General features: G+C 44.7%; 1 protein-coding gene across 2 annotated transcripts in view; it reads right to left on the bottom strand.

Annotated features, from left to right (window-relative positions):
• TTC19 (tetratricopeptide repeat domain 19) overlaps positions 1-24371 on the bottom strand; it is a 437088-nt gene that overhangs the window by 350213 nt on the left and 62504 nt on the right. For both annotated transcript variants that reach the window (XM_069615226.1, XM_069615225.1), the window contains exon 2: positions 22572-22678. In XM_069615226.1, the coding sequence (XP_069471327.1) occupies positions 22572-22678 (107 nt within the window). The remainder of the gene's footprint in view (positions 1-22571; positions 22679-24371) is intronic.

A 24371-nucleotide genomic window follows, 5' to 3' on the forward strand; every position in this document is an offset into this window, starting at 1 on the left:
CTCTGAAATGTGTGAGGTACAAACTTCTCCAGGCAAAATGTAACTTTTATATAGAGTATCCCATTGAAAAAATTTGGAATTACTTATTAACCAGTACGAATTCCTCTGTCCAAATTGCGTTGGTTCAGTTTGTTAACTATGTGATTCCTGATCAATTGAGCTAAGAATGCAAGATTTTGTAAATTTGAACATTTGTACATATTCAATTTTATTTTTTCTTTTGTGTTAAAACTAGATTTAATCAGATCTAAGATGTATGAAATTCTTGTTGATGATGTAAAATACACTGTTTGAAAGGTTGAATCATTCAGCCAAACCAATAATAAAAAAAAAATTTAAAAAAAGAATCTAGTGTCCATCCTGTTGATTCCAAATCTGTAAAGCGCGATCTGTCATTTTGAAATCTTGACTTTATTTCTGAAAATCTACCTTCACAAAAACCTTTTGAACCAAACGTCCTAGAACCGAAATTTAACTGTCATTTTAAAGCTATGATCCTAAGCTTTCGGGATTCACGCACGCGGAAAAATTGGCGCAAATTGCCGTTTAGCTCCATTTCAACACTTGTAAAAATAGCCGTTTCTTGTTTTCAACTGCTGAAATTCATTTTAAATTTGATAATCATTCATGAATCATTGTTAGTGTTGACCTGTTCAATCCAAAGTAATTCTCAATAGTGCTGAATCTCCTTTAGTGAATTAAAATCAATTTAGCATATTTTCACTTTCACTGCAATCACATTCAAAAGTATTTTTGCCTGTTTTAAAATCATACCTGTTTCTCTAAGCTTGCTGGGGGAACTGGAATTGAACTGCCTTCTTGATTGTATTCCTGAAACCTGTGTGCCCTCATCCCCACCTCTTCATATGGCATACTGGGGGGAGTGAGTAGTCACAGAGGAAAAAGTGACCATATTATCTTTTGATTGAAATCATATCGAGTATATTTCTGTGATGCATTCTTTCCCATTATTGCATTTCCTGGAATCACAAAGTATTCTCTGCTACCGTATCCTCCATATTCATACTCCTAAGTGATTAAAGAGATTGTTAATTTTGTAATATTACCCATTGTTGATTACCGTCCATATTCATAAGTGTGCTATTCAAATATTATTTTGTTCATAAAAGTGTGATATATATGGGATACATTACTCACCGTAATCGTATTTCTGATGCTTGTATCTGCTTAGATTCACATGCTGTGCATAGGCCGACATCTAGTGGAAGCTGCGGAGTATTACAGTTTGTTTTTCGAAACTCGAAAATGGGCGTCGACACAGGCGTGCCAGTAATACTATCCCTAGTGTGACGTCCACTGTACCCAAGATCCCTCACGCGTCTAGGATCCTCAGATTGTATTTTTTCTGACATGAGGAAGCATGAGGAGTAGCGTGAGTACAGATAATCCAAGCAGATAGACAGAAAGGTAAGACTACAAGCAATCATGCGCCTTCTCTCGGAGGGGAGGAAGGGTGGGTCGCATGTGAATCTAAGCAGATACAAGCATCAGAAATACGATTACGGTGAGTAATGTATCCCTTCTGAGGCTTGTGGAATCTGCTTAGATCACATGCTGTGCATAGATTAGCGAGCAGTACCAGAAGAAGGAGGTGGGATGTGAGAAGGGTCATGAGCAAACAGGTGTCTTAGAACCGCTTGTCCCACTTGTGTATCTGTCTTGGAATGAGTGTCAATGCAGTAATGCTGAGTAAAAGTGTGAATAGAGCTCCAAGTAGCTGCTTTGCAAATGGTGTCGAGGGGAACATTTGCAATGAAAGCCAGAGTGGCCCCAATGCCTCTAGTAGAGTGGGCTCTTGGCGTAAAAGGCAGAGTTTTTTCAGAAAGAGAGTAACACAGCTGTATACAGTTGATAATCCACTTCGAGATAGCACCTTTAGAGACGCGATCTCCCTCTCTGCCTGTAGCTACGGAGACAAACAGTTGATCTGTTTTCCTTAGCGGTCTGGTTTTATTTACATAGTAGAGGACCGCCCTACGCACATCTAGGGTGTGTAGTTTCACCTCAGCCGAGCTTTGCGGGTTCTGGAAGAAAGCCGGAAGCTCGATGGACTGGTTTACATGGAACTTTGATATAAATTTAGGTGAGAACCTAGGGTGTGTGCGTAAAACCAGTTTGTCCTTGTGGATAGTAAAGAAAGGATCTTGCACTGACAGAGCCTGAATTTCACTGACCCTTCTTATAGAGGTAATGGCTACTAAGAAGGCCGTTTTATAAGTCAGGTGTTTGAGACTACTTTTATGCATGGGTTCGAAAGGGGGGCCCATGAGCTTAGCTAGCACCACATTAAGGTCCCATCCTGGCGGTGGGTTCGAAATAGGAGGGTGAAGTCTCTTTACTCCTTCCATGAAGGCTTTAACTACTGGTACTTTCCACCACGACACCTTGTTATGGGATGTGGTGTAAGCCGAGAGGGCTGCCAGGTGTACTTTCAGAGAGTTAAAAACCAATCCTGCATCCAGCAGGTGGAGCATGTATGTCACAACGTTGGAAGGAGTGCAATCAACTGGGTTGATTTGTTTATTCTGGCACCAAATAACGAATCTCTTCCACTTGTCAAAATAACAGTGCCTTGCGTTTGGTTTCCTGGATTCTTTTAGGATGTCCATACACCTTTGTGGTAAATTGAGATGGCCAAACTCTATGACCTCAGGAGCCATGCTGCCAGGTTCATTGAGTTGGGTTCCTGGTGCACTGTTTGACCTTGTTGCTGGGACAGTAGGTTGTACCAGGCTGGGAGTTTGATGGGCTCGCACACCGCCATCCTGCGTAGGTGTGGAAACCATGGTTGTCTCGCCCACATGGGAGCAACTAGGATGAGCGTCATTGATTCCTTGTTCATCTTGTACACCACCTTCCTGATGAGGAGTTGGTGGAAAAGCGTACGCAAACATCCCTGACCAGTTCATCCACAGGACGTTCCCTTGGGAGTCTGGCTGGGGGAACCTGGATGCAAATCCTGGGCATTGTTTGTTTTCGCTTGTGGCGAATAGGTCTATAGTGGGGAAACCCCACTGAGAGAAGAGATTTTCTACGATATCTCTGTGAAGGACCCATTCGTGTTCCTCTGGGAGGGAGTCTCTGCTTAGGGCATCCGCTAGGGAATTGAGCTCCCCTGGAACATGTTGTGATGACAGGAAGATGTTCCGTCTGAGTGCCCATATCCAGATTTTCTGGGCAAGCTTGGACAGATTTGGCGAACGAGTCCCTCCTTGTTTGTTCAAATAGAACATGGCTGTCGTGCTGTCCGTCCGGATCTGCACCGACAAGTTTAGCAGATGGGGCTCGAACGCCCGAAGCGCTCGGAATACTGCCAGAAGCTCTAGCAGGTTGATGTGGTTCTTGGCTACTGAGTGAGACCAGAGACCCTGAGCTGTGTGGTGGAGATGGTGAGCTCCCCACTTAGTCAGGCATGCATCTGTAGTCACCACTGCCTGTACTTCGGGATCGTAAAAGGGTTTTCCCCTTGCGAGATTCTCTCTTGTCCACCAGTGTAAGCTCTGTACGAGTGTTGGCGAAACGACCACTAGATCGTCCCACTGACCACTTGCCTGAGACCACTGTTTCGCCAACCATTCCTGCATGGGACGCATGCGCAGACGCGCGTGGGGGACCAGGTAAATGCAAGACGCCATCATGCCCAGTAACCGCATTGCTTTGCGTACCGTTATTTGTTGACCTGACTGATAATGTGGAATTTGCAGTAGTATATTCCGAATTCTCTCTTCCGAAGGGAAGGTCAACCCTTTTTGAGAATCTAGGATTGCTCCTAGGAACTGTTTTGAGGTGCTTGGCACCAGACTTGACTTCTTCTCGTTGATAGAGAAGCCTAATTCGTGGAGGAGGTCGATAGTCCTCTGAATGTTTGACCTGCAAATTCCTGGGGTTTCCCCCGTTATGAGCCAGTCGTCCAGATAAGGGTACACTGGGATTGTCTCCCTGCGTAGGTGTGCAGCTGCCACCGCCAGTACCTTGGTGAACACCCTTGGTGCTGAAGCTATCCCGAAGGGCAGTACCTTGAATTGGTAGTGGCGACTGTCCACCTTGAAGCGCAAGTATTTTCTGTGGGCTGGGAGCATGGAAATATGAAAATAAGCATCTTTCATATCCAAGGTTGCCATGTAATCCCCCTTTTTTAGGAGGGGGATTACCTCTTGTAGCGTGGTCATACGGAATTTTTGGGGCTTGACATACTTGTTGGCAGGCCGTAAGTCCAATACTGGGCGCATTGTTAAATCTTTCTTTGGCACAAGGAAGTAAGTTGAATAGATACCCTTGTTTACCTGGTGTCCTGGGACGAGTTCTATCGCGTCCTTTTCTAGCAGAATGGCGATCTCCTCGAGAAGGATCTTCTGATGTTCTAAGGAGTGTACTCTTTGTCGTGGAGGGTGGTTCCGGGGACGCAGCAGTAATTCTATACAATATCCTGTGGACACTGTTGACAGCACCCATCTGTCTGAGGTGATCCCTTCCCAAGCCTGGGTGAAGTTGGAAATGCGTCCCCCTACTGGGGTTGCGTGAGAAGGGACCCTGAACTGAGCGTCACTGCTTTGGTGGAGGCGTGCCACCTCCCTTGTTGGGGCTGCCTCTGCCTCTTCCACGACCTCTTTTGTTACCCTTGCTGTAACTCTGGGTAGACTGCTGGTTGTTGTTCCATTGTGTACCCTGTCCTTGGGCATAGTTGCCTCTTTGTGAATTTTGGCCGCGTGGGCGACGAAAATTACTGTTCCCCCTCTGATTAGGGGGTTTGTTGGAAAGCTGGCCAAGGGATTTGAGAGTCTCGTACTCGTCCTTGGCATTCTTAAGTGCGTCTTCGACCGCTTTCCCAAACAATAGATCGGGTTCCACCGGCTTGTCTATTAATGAAGCCTGTGTTTCTGTTTTGAACCCCGACTGCCGTAACCACGCATGTCTCTTGATAACCGTACCTTCTGCTATCAATCTTCCTGCGTTGTCCGCGGCGTCGAAAGTTGCTTTTAATATGCAACCGGACACGGCTCTCCCTTCTGCCGAGATCCGAGCCAACTGGCCCTTTAACGGTTCAGGAGCAGAGGCTATGAGCGCCGCGACCTCTTCCCATTGATGGCAGTTGTAACTTGCCAATAGGGTGGTGGAGTTTGCAATCCTTGCTTGGTAGGCGGATGTTGAGGCTACCTTCCTGCCAAACCCGTATAGTCTTTTGCTCTCCTTGTCGGGAGGAGCTTCTGATGACGATAAGGGTGTCCCAGCCCTCTTCCGAGTGTTGGTAACCACTAGGGAGTCTGGTTTAAACTGTCCTCTTATATAAAGAGGGTCAGACTGGGCTGCCCGAAAAAGTTTTTCGACTCTGGGGTTGACGGCTCTGGTGAGGTTTGGGTTCACCAGGGATGGATATATTCTACGTTGGATGGATTTAAGGATAGGGATGGTTTGAGCGACCGGCCTCCTTTCTCCCACCAACTCTTCTGCGAAGTCCCTTTCCTCCTGTACACCGTGGGTGTCGATGTGAAAATGTTCTGCCGCGCGAGCGAGAACTTCATTAAGGAGGGGCTGGTTATCAACTGGCGAGTCGGTAACTGGGGCTTCGCTTTCTACCGGGGAATCTACTCTGTAAATTTCCTGCTCGTCTTCTACCTCCTCCAGGTCCTCATCATCCGCATAGTATTCAGTCCCGGTTTGTTCCTCCATAATTGTAAACTCCTGGTCCCCTTCAGGGAAAGGCTGTCCTTGGTATCTGGGGTGTGGAGTAGAGTATGGAGTAGAGTAAGGCTGCACCTCGAAGGGTTCAGATCTTTCGAACCGGGCCTTTTTACTTAGGGGGATAGGATCAGAGGAGCCTGAGGGTGTGGCCCCTTGAGGGTCATACGAAAGGAAATGTTCTGGGTTCTTGTCATAAAAATCAGCTAAGGAAGACATCCTTGACATGACCCTGTCTATGTCTTCACTGGACCATTCTTTGGAACAGGGTATGGCTTTAGTAGGCAACTTAGAGGACTTATCAAGGGTAGCCTTGCTGGATGTTGATGTCCCAGTAGATTTATGTTTGACTGTCTGCTTAGGGTGGAAGGATGGTCTTACAGGAGTGGAAGGTTGTGCTTTCCGCTGTTTCCCCCCCTCCCCGTGCGTGGAAAAATGTTTTCCCTGCCCCTTGGAGGCCTCAGAGACTTTCGACGCCTGGCGTCGAGGGTCGGGAGAGGTACCTTGTTTTGAGCGTGGGGCCTCGCTGGTGTTAACTGCGGCCTCGGTCTCCTGGAGCGCGGCCTGGGGGTGGAAGTCGTCTTCGTCTTCCGACGATCGAACTTCCGTTAATCTAGGGAGCGAGGCACTCTTGGCAAGAGTGGATGATTGCCTTGCGTCATGCGGCGATCTCGATCGAGAGCGCCCAGAGGACACCGAGTCGGACCGTTCTATCTGTGCCTCTTTCCGAGAAGTCGACGTCGTCGAGGTTCGGTTGGACTTAGTGTGCTTAGTGTGTGTAGGGTGTGTTGCGCTTGCGTCGCCGGGGGTCTTCCCCATAGCCGCCCTGCCGGACAACCTTCCGAGGTCGGGGACCTGCGCTCGGCAGTCTTTCGACGCCGTAATGCCCTCACCGTCCGAAAGTACGGCGTCGCTGCCATCGCTGAAGGCGCCCTCCGCTGCCATGGCTGCCTGCCTGGCGAGGTGGGCCCAACGCTTTGTCGAACGGTCCTTAAGTGTCTTAGGCTTAAACCTACTACACGCTCTGCAGTTCGCTTCGGGGTGGTCCCTCGGCAAGCAGAGATTGCACGTGGCGTGCCTGTCGACCCAAGGGTATTTGCGGTTGCACTTGGGGCAGAATTGGAAAGGGGTACCCTCCATACGCACCTTGAGGCAGCGGGCTGGTAAGTGTAGGAAATATATAAGGTGTACCTATATACTAAGAGTGAAGAGTATGTACCACCCCCCACTCTCCCTACTTGCAGGGCCGAGGCCAGCGGCCTACTAGGCCCGGGCCGAGGCCAGCGGCCTTCCGAGGCCCAGATCCGTCGTGCAGCAGCCGACGGTCGATGTCTTCTCCAGCCGTCGTCGAGTGTCGAGGGTCGACGTTGGGGTGGGGAAGGATGTCAATAAATAATTTTACTTCAATAATTAGCAAAAGTATGGCTAAGGCCAGGGAACTCCGCAAGATGCTTCCGACCAGTATGGCGGAAAAAAACAATCTGAGGATCCTAGACGCGTGAGGGATCTTGGGTACAGTGGACGTCACACTAGGGATAGTATTACTGGCACGCCTGTGTCGACGCCCATTTTCGAGTTTCGAAAAACAAACTGTAATACTCCGCAGCTTCCACTAGATGTCGGCCTATGCACAGCATGTGATCTAAGCAGATTCCACAAGCCTCAGAAATATATATATATTGTTTAATTCTTCAAATAAACCTTTTACTTTGCAAAACAAACCTACTTCTTGGATCAGTGAGGTCCGGGGGGTTTCAAAGAGAGGGGCGTTATATAAGGGTTCATCATCCAGATTTAAAGAACTTTGACATAAAAATATATAAATAAGGGCTTCCATTGGGCTTCCCATACTAAGCATTGACTTAGTTGGAGTGCTGAATTGAAGTCACTTACATGCCCCCCGTAAGCGCTATATCCCCCTTTGAACCCCACATACAGTCTACCCTCCGGATCACCTCCCCCCTTAACTCCGCTCCCCGCTGAACATGAACTCCCCCCAACAAACTAACAACCGTTCCGAGGAGGGCCCAAGGACCTATGATTGCTAGGGCGCTCGGCCTGTCGCACCTGTCCCTCAGCAAACTCAGGAATAACTCTACGGGGAGTCCTAAACCCTGCATTACCTTCTTTATCGGGTGATTCCGGCGCAGAAGCTCTCGCCGGGCCGCGATTCCTTCGTGTCCATTGGATCGCCTATTTTCTCAATAATCTGCAGGCCTGTTTATTCACCCTCCCCCCAAAGGCCTCGAGCCACTTGCAAGTCCTGCGCCAGCTACCGTCAATGCTTTCCTCCCCCTGACTGCTTCCTCTTGCGGTGCACCTCTTTCCATTCCCAGGGCTTCCTGCGAGGTTCCTCCCTGGGCCGCTGGCGCTTTTTGGCTCCATCCCCCTCCTGGATGCCCATCACCTGTAGACCCTCCTCGCAAGATGTTACCCTTCTTTGCTTTCCCTCCCAGTAGAATAATAATCTAAAAGGGAAGGTCCATTTATACCGAATCTTCCTCATCACCAGTTCCCTGACCACCCGTGCCATCGCCCTTCTCTTCTGAAGAGTCACCAGAGCCAGGTCTTGGTACAACTGAATTTCCACCCCATTCATCTTTATGTGGTCCATCCCCCTGGCTTTCCTCAGAATCTGTTCTTTCTGGGGATACAATGACATTGCCAAAACACATCTCTGGGGCACTCACCCGGCTCACTCGTCCTTTTAGAGCCCACCCGGTGGACTCTGTCAATTCTGACGTTTTGAGCATCCTCTGCTGCCAAAATGTCTCTAAAAACTTCTTGCACCGCAGTCTTTAGGTCTTTATCTTCCACCACCTCCACCATGTTTTTTATGCGGATATTCGACCTGCGGGACTGATTTTCTAGGTCCTCGCATTGGAGCCCTAAATTGTGAGTCAGCCGCACCACCTGTTCCTGCGTTTCGCTATATTGCAGCGCTTTGTCTTGCAAATTTTGCACTATTCTCTCCAGTGTATCGGTGCGATCTTCCAGCTTTGAGACATCCAGCCGTAGTTCTTGGACCGCCTGCTTCATATCCACTCTCATGTTAGTAAATTGATCTTGTACCGTGGACACAAATTTGTCTTGTAGGTCACTGAACCACATCTGCATGTCCTCCTTTGATATTTGCGTTGCCTGTGGGTGGGGGGGTCCGACTCTGTGCCTCGGATGCATCCGCCTGCATTTTCCCTCGTGTACTGCTAGCGTTGTCGGCCGACCACATCTGAACCAGATTTGTATCCTGTTTGGAAGACTGTGTTTGCAGCCCAGATAGCCTCCCCTCCTTGCCTTTGGTCTTGGAGATTGAGGCTCCAACTGCGAACCTCCAACCACCACTGTAGCGATGCCGCTCTCCTGCAGGTGCATACTTTTCCTGGAGTTGCTCCCCCACCTCACACCCCCCCCAGGGGCCTATGCTAGCCCTGCGAATTCACGCTCCAGCCCAACCTGTAGGACACTGCCTAGGGGGGACCCAGAGTAGCCCTGTTGGTCCTGTCTCTCCACCACCCCCAAGGGGTTTGCCCCTCTACTGCGCCTCCTCTGCCGCCCCCTGCGCAAACGCCCTGCACTGGAGCTGTAGGGCTTCGAGTCTGCACCTCCCGTGCAGAAAGCACACTTCTGGGTCCTCTGCCCAGTAATTAATCAGTGCAGGTCAGGTTTGGAGCAATGTCCATGGGGCGAGAGGTGTCTTACCGCGTTTCCCTTGTACGGGACCTGAAGACTCGAGATCTGCCTTGGGGTGGAGGTGGGCGTCTGAAGACTTTTCCCCCTGCTGTTTCTTTGCGGGCGAGGGCCCCTCTCCAGCTCCACGTCCCCTCCGGGCAGCACCCCGCTGATTGAGGGAAGATAATGGGGAACAATGACACCCCTCAGGCGCCGGGGGAGTTGGCTGCCTGTACACCTTCCAGCTTCACGGTGCTCCTCTCCCTGTCCCCCTGGGGGAGTGCGGTGACTCTCCTCGATTGCCGGTGTACACGTCCCCGAATGGGGGTGGGCGTCTTCCCTCTCACTGCCGACGGGTTGCTTAGCCTCCGCTGGTATCTCCAGGGTAGCGCCGTCTTCCTGCACGGCTGGCCGCTGTGTCTCCCCTCGGCCGAAACCGCTCCGCGGCTTCGGTCTTCTCCTTTGTTGGTGCTTCTGCCCACTTCCGCCGTTCAGGCTCCTGCAGCCCCGCTGAGCTCTCCGGGTCCGGCGGTGGCCTCTCCCGGGCGGATCGCGCCAAAACCAGAGATTGGGGAGCGCACTGTAGGACCGAGTGCGCACCCCCTCCCGACTCTGCCACCACTCACGATCCCGGTGCCACCTCCTTAACTCCCTGGAACCGTAGGGCAAGAAAGGTCTGCTACTGCGCTCCCAATGCTTCACTGGGGTGCTTTATTATCGTGCCCCGACGGGAGAGACCTCTACGAACGTATCCTCACCGCGGCTGCCATCTTGGAATCCTGCAGTTTCTTTTTTTGAAAGGCTTCAGAGAAATACATTCTGTTTCAGAGGCTTTTATCCATGGCTTGCAATTACATCCATGTAGATACAAATCAAAAGAAGCGTTCTGGTTTGTATCAAATAACCTGACCTTTGCACTGCCCTTTGTTCTAAACTTGTGTAAATGTACACAGGAAAATAATAAAGCTGTCGGTTACCATGGTACCGTTCTTATCTGGAGGCCTGCTTGTGTCACCTTTTTCATGGTTATACTGAATGAATGAACGCACATAAATGGTGGTAAATACAGCTATTTCCTAAATAATGATATACCATCATGGTCAAGTTTAAACATCATGCTTATTTGCCAATCAAGACCTTCTCCTCTAGGAACTCCCGGAAACCTCAAACATAAAAAATAATTTCACGCTTAAAACAGAATAGTAATAGCATTGAGCATTACTATATTTGGTGCTGAGACCATCATACACACGATGAAGGTTTATGATGCAATGTGTGATGGTCCGGCACGGTATGCAGCTGGGGTTTGGACCCTTCATGACCCATCAACCCTTGATAAGACCGAACAGCAGTCCTTAAGAATGGTTTTGGGTATCATTAACTCTATGGCCGCAGAATTATTTTACCTTGAATGCCAGACCCTCCCAGTTTCTGCTAAATAGTGTTTTTCGCCCGAGCATTTATAGTTGTCCATACGGAGCAATACAAATACCTTTCTCAATCGGTCTAGAATTACGAATGCATTAAAGATGGATAATGTTGAAACTTTAAGCTGGATTTGTATTGTAACAATAATACTGTTTTCTATGGATATGTCTAATCTGTTCCCTGAGATTTCATTAATAACAATTCAAATAGTAACACTGGCTAAATAAATATTTAAACTAAAGGCAGAGCCTTTTTCCACTTCTTTAACTATATCCACATCTTCATATCCCTCATTCCTCTCATATGTGCATGTCGTTTGGTAAAACCAATAACTCAATAACTACTTAACTACTTAACATGTGTGGCTAATCCTGTGACTAGGAGACTTTTAATGCCCTTACGTTTCAACCAGCTGCAAAGTGGTCTAATGGAAGTTCTGCCTACTCTCAATGTGATGAAATAGACCATCATATTTCTATAGGCAGCAATCAAATAATGATAGTTTCTATCTGGTTTTCCCAGAGCACATATCAGATAGTGCCCTTATGTCAATTACCCCCTTTTCCCATGGCAGATAATGCTATCAAATGCCCAGCTACCCTCAAACCCCATCCAAGGTGTCATCATCAAATGACCTAGCACCTATCCCAACTACTCCTCACCATAGACAATTCAGGTAATTGCATTATAATATCGAGTATCCATTCCTACATGCTATTTAGTGGTATTATTGGTCCAGGTATTCCACACCTCCCACTAGCAAGGAATCGGCTTAAATGCCCATCCCTTGCTAGTCCACGTACTGCCATCATATGCTCTAGGTGCTCTCTTCTCATTAGTAGCAATGCCAACACCCCAGGTATCTCCTTAACCATTCAGGTAGTCCCATCCTATGAACAAGATCTCAATGCCTACTCCCAACATTGTAAGTAGTGCCATTCTATCTGAAAGTCTGTCAACCTATTTGTTTGGGAGAGGCATACCACTGATGTCCTCTGACAAGCAGATGAAAACAAGCAATCACATGCAGAAACAGACACGATCACAAACATTCTTGTCATCACTTTCCTTCATCTTCTCAGTTCCATGAGCTCCTAATGCTATGTCTTCTTTCTCCCACTCCAACTCACATAAGCCTCTCCACTGGAGCACTGCAGTGAAGCAGCCAATAAGTTTCAGTATGGACTGTTAGCAAAGATGTTCTTTTTTGCTACTTTTAAGACTCAGTTTGTGAGACCCCCTTTCTTTGTGCAGTACTTTTTGTGTATTTACCATTTCTTGTAAGTGCAGTTATTTCTCAACATTATTTACCACTGTAACTCAACTTTTTATAGGCAGTCCTGATTCTGCTTATGGCTGCCAGTGTCAAGATTACTTTGTTCCCCCTTATCTTGTCCCCTCACACAGGCAGTGTGTTTGGTGCAGGCTGGTGGCAATGTTTTATTTTCACATGGTGACTCTACTGTGCACCATCTTTTGTACCGGGCAATAGCCTTGTTTGACTATGTAGGAGCCAAAATAGATAGCTTGCTCGACTGTCACACCAACTGTTGGCTTTATAGCCTGGCTTCCTGCATCGTCTTACCTAGAATTACCATATATGGCAATTGCCTTTTGTCCGCTCTTGCCAGAGCCAACAAAGGCAGGCTAACTGAATGGGATTGGTTTAGGCTGGTCAAGGGTCTGCCAGCCCCCGAAACTACATCCCTATTTGCATGATGTCACAAATGGAGATTGGTTGCCCATCCAGGAAAGTGTATATCTGGGGAGGATCTGGAGCCATTCTCATTCGACCACTGGACCTGAAATTGTTCCAGCCTTCAAGAGTACGATACCCAATCTCACGTCTTAACAAATCGACTCCTGGATAGAGGATACCCTAAAAAGTAAATTAAGCAAGCGAGAAAACGGGCGAGGAACATCCCACTGGAGATAACTTTACAACAGCATACTTTTACAACAGCATACTCGCCCAGAGGGCCCTCAAACAATCACTGCAGTATTCAGTTACTGGAGCAAAATCAATCACATCAAGAAAGAAATCCTGAAATTGTGGCCGATATTGAATGTGGGGTCGGTAAATCTACCTACACCTAGATTAGCCATCAAAAGGAGCAAAAATCTTTGCGACACATTAGTACACTCCTACCAACCTCCAGACAGCAATACTCAGCAATTGACCCTCTGGGATACAACAGCACCTTTGGGACATTGACCATGAGGCCAGTTCACTGTTTGTACCCTCACCAAATGCACAAAAACATTACAATTAGGCCTGAAAACTATGTGGAGACAGAACTCCTTGACTAACTGTAATACCCCGAACGTCATCTATATGATTAGATGTCCTTGCCAACTACTGTACATCGGCATGACTAGTAGAGCTGTCAAAAAACGAATACAGGAGCATATGTCCTGCCTTGGGACCAACCAGTAAATTGTTCCCCTGGTTGGACATTTCCAACACATGAGACACAAGGCACAAGATATAGAATGGAACATCATTGAAAGGGTTAAGTGCCCCAGACGAGGAGGAGACATTGCCAGCATGCTCCTAAAACGTGAGCAGAACTAGATTTTCCGTTTAAAAACTGATCAGCATGGACTCAATGAGACCATACCCTGGCAGTGCCCATCAGTGCTAGACTAGAACCAGGGGACAGAACCAAGCCTGTAATAGCCAAGCCTGCATAATGATTCCAACAGTGGGAAAGGGCATACCTCCCACTACAATACTGTAGTTCCCACTATCGTGACAATAGGAATATAAATTGTGTCTCCGTAGAAACCAACCATGATTGGTGGACTTACATTGGGCCTAACAGTGAGACTGCAACCCTCACCACCCAATATTGATGTTTGTTTAGGGCCCATGTGGCTGGATTAAGAACAAGAACATTACAAAAAAATCAAAACTCCAACAAACATAAAAAAGAAAGCTTTTTAAAATAGATTTGCACATGCCATGATTCCACGTAACACCCTAATAAGTGAGCTGCATCCACTGGTTGAATACCAAGTGGAAGGTATGCGTGACCTTTGCCAGGACATAACAATACTACAACAACATGACCAGCCTGACTTCCGGGTGTAACGCAACGCGGAACTCAGTGGCTCAAAAATGCCATGGCAACCAAACATTTGAAACCAACACTGCAGGCGACAAACGTAAAGCATCTAGTAAAGTAGCTTTTCGGTACTTGCACATGCCGTGTATTTATGCAACACCCCAATAAGTGACTTGCAGCCACCGTTTGAATTCCAAGTGGAAGGTATGCCCGACTTGTCAGGGGCATAGCAATACTAAAACAATACGACCAGCCTGACTTCCGGGTATGATCCAATGCGTTTCCAGGAGCGACGCGGTTCCATGCATCACATGATTGTATCACGCGCTACACCCACGGAACTCAATGGTTTAAAATTGCTATGACAACCAAACCTTTTTGAAACCCACACTGCTGGCAACGAACATGCTATCGAACAGTTTGTTGGAGCAGCACTTGAGACTTGAAGTAAGTTGATGAGACATTGCTTGCTAACCATTATAGATGCCGCAGTAAAAGTTGACGCTGGTGACAACGGGGGCAATGGGAGCCGACATTGTTTGTATGTGGAACATTCACTGTGTATGAACGGGTGAAACCGACTGCCCTTTAGATAGGGTGTTCCAAGTTCCTTATGCAATTATGCTAAACCACTTCAAACAAAAAGAGTGCCACCTTCATTAGGGAACTATATGTACACGCGTGCTCTGCAACTTCTAAAACAAACTTGAATATGGATTTAAGAATGATCCTCGAAAACTATAGGGATGCAACCTGATAGTGCACCCCTTTCTCTCTACTTTTTCCATCACGTAGAGTGTACCTTCAAGACGTTATTGATCCCAGAGGACATTTAATAAACACTGGCCACATTTGGAGTCAACAATAGGGTTGTATTCTAAATGACCTTTACACAACTGACCTCAGGAGAATTGACCTAATTTAGAAGGTCAATTAGGACATATATGAGGGGGGAAACCCCCCCAGCACACCCCCACCCAATCCAAAAACCCCTGCATCCCCCCACCCAATCCCATTATATTATTTATAATCAAAACCAACCCAATACATATATAAAATAACTAAAATAATATAAAGGCCAAATGTGCAGAAGGTCAATTAGGACCACTATAATTAGGTCAATTGTGCAAAAGGTCCAAAAACCAACCCAATACATATATAAAATAACTAAAATAATATAAAGGCCAAATGTGCAGAAGGTCAATTAGGACCACTATAATTAGGTCAATTGTGCAAAAGGTCAATTGTAAAAGGTCCCTTTGGTTTATCATTTGGGTAAAACAATAGGTCAGTGCGATCAAATTTCTAAATTCACAATACGAGATATGTTAAGAGGTGACAACAGCAACTCATAGATTTGTACATGTTTAGGAATAATTTTTGTTGGTTGTGATTTATGAGACCGTACTTGTAAGTACTGCATGTTATAATTTGTGGTTCTCTAGCCAATACTTTTGGAACTACAGCAACAAGGTGACCCTGGATTATATTTCCTTTTTTTCCAGGCTTCATATCGAGCCTTTCCAGTCCTTGGCATTTATGAAGAGTGGTAAAGGACATTACACTCAGAACTTCTGGTCATTATGTGCTGACTGTACCAGAATTTTTAAGAAGACTGTCCTGATGAAAGTGGCTTATTGACATCAGTTTCACTGAAACCGGTAGACGGCGGTTGCTACATGCAGGAGGCCAACGTTTTTCCTATCCTTTTTTGAGCAACCTTTTAACACTCCACACTCCCTGTCAAGATAAATGACTTAGTAACAGAGAATGAGGATTTATTTTTTGTCTTCAACCTTCTTCCAACGGTTGTTGCCTCTCCCGAGACACACCGTTGAAACTAGGCTCTTTTTTAACCCAAGTACCCCTAGAGTTATTCAGATAATCTAAGGGCTATTGAATTACTACGTACCCACATTAGACTACTGCCTTAGGTGTTCTCTTAACACTTTTTGTCTCTCAGGGCATTCATGGCATTCATTAGCCTGAAAGAGTGTGGGCAATGTAGGACAAGGTTGAATAACTTACAAATTGATAAAAACATCCTGTGTTTTCTTTATACTGTCCCTTTTAGATAAGTGGTACATCAGCGCAACCTAGTAAGAGACACGGATGAGGCAGTTTTAGTGAGAAAATCGCTCTATCCTTTCTGTCTTCTCCTACAACCTTGTCCACCTAGGCCACTTGGAGACTGAGCTTAATCACTGTGCTGTAGATAAAAAACATTATACGCATATGTGTTGTGCCCCCATGTTGTGTTAAACACATCAGTCTCTAACCTATCCAAACTGCAGCTTCTACAAAACAAAACACTACGAGCTGCCCTTGGACAAAAGCGCAGCAACCACATCTCTGCCACCAAAAGCGATGCCCACTGGTTGCCCATCAAATCTCGGATTGCCTTCAAAACACTTACCCTGGTTCACAAATGCATCTACGAAGAAGCTCTGCCCTCCCACAATGACTGTACCACCTGGAAAATACCTAGTCGCACCCCAAGATCCATCGACAGCCTCTCTCTTGTCACTCCGCGTTACAAAAGTAAAAAGGCAGGAGGCTCCAGCGTTGTTCTGCTCCCACCCTCTGGAACTCTCTACCCTTTTCCATGAGAAATGAAAAATTCTACAACAAATTTAAAAAAAATTATCCAAAACCTGGCCTTTTGATAAATATGACTAACCTGTGTTTTTGCTATTACTGTATCACTGTATGACTACTCACTGATTCACTTACTGCCTCTAACAAACGCTGTGATACTCTTGGGTTTAGGCGTTACACAAATGCCATAAATAAATAAAATAAATATCTATCTCACCCCTCTTGCTCACCTGATCTCCTCCTCCTCCTCTCATTTCCAGTGCTATGCTGATGAGACACAGCTGTACTTCAAACTTCCCTCTACTACCTCTTCTTCCTCCTCTCTCATCCCGACTGTCTGACCGCCATCCAGACATGGTGTGCAGCGAACGATCTCTGTCTTAATGCCAGTAAGACAGAGATCCTTCTTTTTAGAAAACCTGTGCCCTGTTTTCCTCCTACCCTCTGGTGACCCTCTTTGGGCCATCTACCCTGACCATTCTGTGAGGCCAAATACCTTGGCGTCAACTTCGACTCTGCTCTCTTCTTCACCCCTCACATCCTGGGCTTTGCCAAGAAGGCCACTTCCAGCTTCACCTCCTCAGAGGCATTCTCCCTTTCCTCACTTTCCCCCCCAACAACTTTATTTATTAAGTTGTTTTCAGTTCATAAAACTCTACAACTTTACATACATTCATATCAATCACATATTGACTTATTATACAATATTAGCACAATAAATATTAAATACTCATTCATACTGTAGTACAAAAGTGCAATGCATACATATAAAATACAATACAATGAGTTGATAATTACCTTGAATCATGGTTATCACATGTCGTCACCAATTTATCATTGACATTTTCATTATTTCTAGGCGGAAATGTTTTCCATACTCTATATAATGCTATATAGACTGCCTCAGATTGCACATTCAGGCACCATCTCCAAAATTCCTCCGACTGTATATAACTCATGTTATGGACTAAACGACCATAATTCAACAAGTACTGATTTCGTCTTTTTGGGCATGAGGTTAGTACATGCCTAACAGTCTCACATTCATCCATGTCCAGACACATTCGACAGCATCTCTCTTTTTCAGGAATCTTCCACTGAGAACCAAAGGTAGACTTCACCGGAAGTTGATTGGTGCGCATTAATAGTCTAAAATTTCGTACCAGGGGGTCAGGACAACGTATTAAATATCTTTGAGGCATATAATACTCATGCACAACCCATTCAATATATTTAAAAATGTTCAGTGCATACATATGAATAAAATTCATTTCCCAATCAACTCTCTTTGCTTTGGCTTTGAACGCTTTTTTAATAGCTGGAAAAAAAACACATTGGTTCGTTTTTACCACCCACTGTAATTTACCACCCACTGTAATTCTTCAAAGTATTTGCAGCAGCTGGATAAATATTTGCTCCTCGAAGTAGGAACATCTATTTTAGCCACATTAGTTCCGATAATTTGTAGCAGTTCACTCTCAGGGTCGCACACTGCTTTCAGATTAAGGAGGCCAGGTTGTTGTCTCTCAGTGGATCTCAAAGATTGTAGGCCGAGTTCCACTCTGATGTATTGGGTGGAGCACGAACGAGGTACTCTCAAAATGGTACGCCAAAATAAACCTTCGATCCTGTCAAGGAAAGAGAGGTCAGAAATAGTAATGGCTTCTAGCCCATAAGTCAGAACCAGGGTGAACCATTGGCGATATAGTGTAAGAATACCTTTTAGTGAATAACCAGCATATTCTTTAACAAACTTGTGTACCATCCATAGTGATTTGCTTGGCCCTCCTAATTTTATTCTCAATAAGATACCTGTATACCAATTTGCAATTAAAGAAGACACCTAGATATTTGTATACTCCGGTGTATTCTACAATACCCCACAAAACATCTACTTTTACTCTATTGACTTTTTTGCGGGAAAACAGCATGGCCTTGGTTTTTTGCAGATTAATTGTTAGGCCATGTTCTTTTACAAAACTTCCAAGTTCTTCCAACATTGCCTTTGTACCGGCTATAGTGTTATCAATGACCACCAAGTCATCTGCATAAAGCATAGCAGATATTAACGCTTTTTCAAATTTAGCAGGGCATTTAGCTTTAGCAACAAGGCGTCTGATAAGGTCAGCTAGATAAAGATTGAATAAAAGGGCGGCCAGTAAACAGCCTTGTTTGACTCCTCTATTCACACTAATCGGCTGTGTCAGGCTGCCCTCATTATCAAAGCGAATTTGCACAGTGTTGTTATCATGAAGATTAAAAAGTATATCAACAAGCCATCTGGGACAGGCTAGTTTCAACAGAATTTCCCACAGTTTGGTTCGGTCAACACTGTCAAACGCTGACCTTAAATCAACAAAAATTACATAAACAGACGACCCAGTGCTTGATTTAGCGTTGGAAGTTATGGCATCTAGGACTCGAATATTGTGGGTAGTACTAGTGCCAAGTCGAAACTCGGTTTGAAAAGGGGGAAGTAGGTGGTTAGTATGGACCCAAGCATTCAAGTGTTCTAAAACAATAGCTGAAAAAACTTTCCCAGTGGAGTCTAAGATCGACAACAGTCAGTAATTTTCAGGAAGAGATCTATTGCCCGCTTTAAACACCGGTATAAGAATGGCATTCTTCCACGAATCTAGGATACAACGATCTCGACAAACACTGGTAAATAGCTTAAACAATACACTGCTCCATATAACAGGGTCATATTTCAATACAACAGTGGCAAGTCCAATGGGTCCAGGGGCTCGAGATTTGTTCATTTTATTAATAATGGACTCAATCATTTTGGTGGAAAAGGAGAGAGGCCATTCTCTACAAAAGGGTCTTGGGAAGTTCTTATCTAGTCTCTTAAACATGGTGTTATTAATGTGAATAGTCCATGTTTTCTCTCCTATCGAGTTCAAAATACAAGCTTTATTCACATTTCTTACATTATTCAAAATTTTCCAAACTACACTTTTTCCAAACTGCACTAGACTCATTTCGCTGAAGGGTATTAAACATGGCCTGCCATTTGGGGTTTAATTTGGACCATTTTCTAAGTTTACAACGATTGGTAAATCCATTTTTCAATCGCTTTTTCTCGTTAGTGATCTCGATGGACCCCATATTGGATTTTATCAAGAGCCGAAGAGAGCGTCGGTATTTACGTTTTACCACCAACAGCTCCCCATCAAAAGATCGATTGATCCTGTTTCCAGTTTCCAAGAGGTCCCCCAACAACCTCTTCCTCAATCTCCCCCTCTCCTCCCAATGCCCCCCTTCAGCTAATCCAGAATAGGCTGCAAGGCTTATCCTTGGCCTCAAACCCAGGGACGGTATATCTCCAGCCCGAAAATCTCTCCACTGGCTCCCTGTGGCCGCGAGGATCAAATTCAAGACCCTCTGCATCATCCAAAAAGGCTTACGGTGGCGCGCTATCTCCAACTTTCCCTCCCTATATACTTGCCTGCTAGAGCTCTCCACTCTGTTAATTCCAACAATCTGATTGTGAAACGCATCTCCAAGCAGAGGGTTGGGGGGGGGTGGGGCAGGTCTCTCTCTTTGGCTGGTGCCTCCCCTTTGGAACAGCCTCACTGCCCCACTCAGACTAGAGCCGGACCTTCTTATATTCTGGAAACTTCTCAAAACTCTGCTCTTCTCTTTCCCTCCTTTCTTGCTTGCTAACTACTCCACTGCCATAGAGTACGGTGGCCTGGTCACTCATGCATCTCACAGGTTACCAGGCCCACTACCCATTCCAGACCAGTACTGCCCTCTCACCTCCCCCCCCCCCCACTGGACTGCCCCTGGGGGTTCCTGCTTGGCGGCTAGCATCACACCCTTGTTACTCGTCCGCCCTAGCACTTAGCCTGAGGCCTCGGCTCCCCTTGGCCCTTCCCTCCCGGGCAGTCACTAGCACTTGTCCATTCTTTCGCCGCCCCTACCGGACCCTATCTCTTGCACTTCCCTTCACTGCACTTGCACGTTTGATTGCCACAAGGCCTAGTAGGACCACAAATGTATATTTGCTGTTTTGCCATTGTTACTAATTTCCCCTTGTTCCTGCCCCACTTTGCCTTGTGGCGCCTTGAAACACAATTCTGATGTATAGGCGCCTAACACATGCTCAAAAATAAAATCTTCTCTGGGCAGTGCTATTGTTGTACATTTACACTTGTTGCTTACCTATTGTAAATTGTACTTAACACACAAACTTTAAAGGAATAGTGCCATCAAAAATTGTATTGGCTCAAAAGATGGGCCATGATCAAAAATATATATAAATAATATTCATTAAGAAAGTTCCTATGTAAACTTTTGAGCAAATGAGGCTCAATGTCACACCTTTAAAGCACTAGGAGGCATCCAGTTTGTGAAATGGATGAGCCTCCTGTGCTTTTGTTAATTTCTGCCCTTGTGGTACTAATGAAGCAAAAGCCAGCCAGCTGTAACAATTATTGCCGGAGAGCAGAGATTAACACAAGCTGCTGCTGGTAAGTGCTTTAAATTTCATTCTTTTTTAAAAGCACTGCAAAATAAATGCTGCGGTTTTCTATCTAACTTTGAAAGAAAACCGCAGCATTTATAACATTGTATTTATGTTTGCTGTGGCTTCAGTTTTGAGTCTCAGGAAACTCAAAGCTGAAGCCACAGCAAACATAAATACAACCTTGTTGTATTTAAATATGCTGCAGTTTTCTTTCTATGTTCCGAGCCGGAGGAGCCCGAGAAACATAGAAAGAAAACTGCAGCATTTACAAATACAACAATGTTGTATTTCTGACTGTGGCGGCTTTTGCTTTGAGTCTCCTGGCCTCCCCCAACCCGGGGGAGCCCAAGAGACTCAAAGCGAAAGCCGCAGCAGTCAGAAATACAACAGTGTTGCATATAATTTCCGTGGTTTTCCAACTACGGCAATCACAAATACAACAACATTGTATTTATAATCGCTGCGTCTTAGCTTTTTGCTTTTCATTTTACGTTTTTTGTGCTTCCCTGGGCTTGGGGAGCACCAAATAAAATGCAAAATGAAAGTGAAGGCCGCCTCCTCAGCTCATGTAAAGCTCTGCTATGGCTGCAGTAAGCAAAAGCTCCCAGTAGGGGGCTTTTGGTGCTTGTTTTGTGTCACCAGGGCAGAGCTTAACATGAGCTGACGAGGCTGCCTGAAATGGCAAAATGGATGCTCCCATGTAAACACGTTGAGCCTCGTTTGCTCAAAAGTTTACATAGGAACTTTCTTTAAAATTAGGTTTAATGCAGGTTTTTGATCATGGCCCATCTTTTGAGGTAATAACATTTTTAATGGCACTATTCCTTTAATAAATCATGTACAGTGCATATATGTTCAGTATGTACTGCTTGAACAATCTTTTGCTTGTGTCTGAACTGTGATTACATTAGTTCCTCCTTTTCCTACAAGTAGCGCTTTATTGCTCAGCCATATTGATGCATGATGGCAAATTCAGCAGTTGGTCTCTCTGTACCCCACACACATCAGTGGTGATCCGAAAAACCCAAAAAGGATTCTCGCTATTCCTAAATCCCCCTTCTGCTATGTCGCACAACACAACATGTGTAATCTGTAGCTAGCTCAGGATTGGTGTGGAAGAGCCCCACTGCCCTTAATGAGCAAGCCATCACTGTCTTCCCTGCTCCCACTTGTGCTTACACCATCAGAACGTGTCCAGATAGAAAATTATATTAATCATGATGCGCTGCTTCTTCATGCACTGGGCTTGCATCACAACTGGCCCCTTTCAGATAGTCACTCCAAGCAAGTACCTAGCTTAACTAGTTCTTGGACCAACCCTAGTTCATTTGGAAGCTGTCTCAAATGGGGGCTGGGATGTACAAATTAGGCTGGCTAACATTCTGTTTCAATTGAAATGCAGCAGGACTTGAAGAAATCCAGCATTTAGCAGACAGAGATTGTTTACACCACCTTAACACTATAATTTTCAGTTTTGCTCTTTCTGTTCCATCAGGTTCTGAAAACTGCACTTTCTATTTTCCTAGATTTTGTATTTAAAACTATGGAAAATTGGTTTCTTTGAAATACCACATTTAGCATTCATAATATTTGCATAAATAGTGCATACAATTAAAATATGACCAATTAAACAATACCTTGGCTGCTTTCAACAGAAATATAATTTTATCCTCCTGTTCTGTGACCGTATCTTTCTCTTTTTCTTCCACTGCATGGCTGTCCGATTTAGAGAAAAATGAAAAACCTAATAAGAATCAGAAAACAATCTGGTTGGTTTTGTTAGACACTGTAAGGATCTAATAATCATCACTGAGAAAATTAATGAGGATCAATCTCAGGTCAACCTGAACAAGAAATATTTTCATACAATATTTACGAATGACAAAACATAAATAGTATGTGAGTTTGTATTGATCAGCAGCTTTAAGGTGTTGTAAATAACTGGTATTATTCCTATTCAATGTTTTTTTGTTATTAAATCAACTCAGTTGGAGAAAGAAGTGAGTGCATCCATTGGAATTAGAACCTGGGACTGCAGGTTGCACAAAGATCCCAGAAACAGGCTTTTTCTTGCTGTCTTTTAGAGCAAAAGAGCGATCATCATGCTTCAAACCAGAAGTCAAAATCTATTCGATAAACAACATGAACCGCTCAAATTTCCATGAAATGTGAAAGTTCATACTGTAGAAAAATCACCTTTTTTATGGCTTCTTGTACATAAATGATCAAGGTGGCTCGGGAGGGATCCGGTATAAAATGAATTGTGGTGCAGCCTACCTGAAACGTATTCACTTTTCTAGCACCTGATGATGGAACCAAGAAGCAGTTATTTCTCTAATCAAAATATCTATGTTGAGTTTAAATTAATTAATAGATTAAAACAAAAGACACAAAAAGTATACCAATGAGAGTGCGAATATCAAACATCCTGCAATTTTCAAAGGTACCAATAACTAACAAACATATAAACCTGCAAAGAGATGTTACTTGTAATTTGGACTAACTTGCAACTTTCCAATGTGTGGCATAAGTTTTATAGCAGTCGCTATGAAATAGTCAAACTGCTTTGCCTGAATCATGTTATCTTTAATTTCCAGGGTCATTTATTTGAGCCTTTTCTCCATGATTTTGTACAATAGATCAGAACTGTTGAATTTGTGGAACAATACACTTGAATGATTGAGTCTGTACTTGAGCTTAACTGTAATAACCATAACATTAGACTGGCAATTAATTGGAGAAAAAATGCATCTTGTCTTTCTTGATTTAACTATATCTATTGAAATTAACCAGTTAAAACCCAAATTGCATCATTAAGAAACTGCAACTAACAAAGTTCTTAACACAACACATCCATGTCAGTTAATTCAGAATGTACCATGCAGTAAACTGATATCGGAAAACAGAACTTGTATAGATCTGGATCTATTCAATAGCTCCAAGAAATGTTTTACTGACGGGCTCAATTTCCTAAGAACCAAGAATAAGGTCAGAACTATGGATGGATGCAACTTGCTTACCAACTCATAGAGGCTGGTTAAACGCGATTGATTCAACAAGCGGAAAGTGAGGAACATTTTGGAATGTAATAAAATGACAACATTTACTAAATTCTGACTAAACATTGACAATTATCATAGCTTGGTGATGTAAAATGTTTTGTACTTCGAGAAACCAACAGTGGGGAAGTAACTCTGACCAAGTATCTTTCCAGATATTAAATCCACCACAGGCTGTTTGTGCCTGGCCAACAAAATAAAATGCGTTTTTAAATGTGGATGTTGCAAAATTTTCCATCAACAAATGTAAAATTAGTTGACTCTCAAGGACAGATGCTTTCCTATTACCAGTACTATTAATTGCAATACAAAATGTGTGGTATAGAAAATAATATGGATGTGATAAGCATTAGATTGGGAGAACCATTGAAGAACAAA

The sequence above is a fragment of the Ambystoma mexicanum genome, chromosome 9 (assembly GCF_040938575.1).
Source record: "Ambystoma mexicanum isolate Mex_15411 chromosome 9, UKY_AmexF1_1, whole genome shotgun sequence".
NCBI lineage: Eukaryota > Metazoa > Chordata > Amphibia > Caudata > Ambystomatidae > Ambystoma > Ambystoma mexicanum.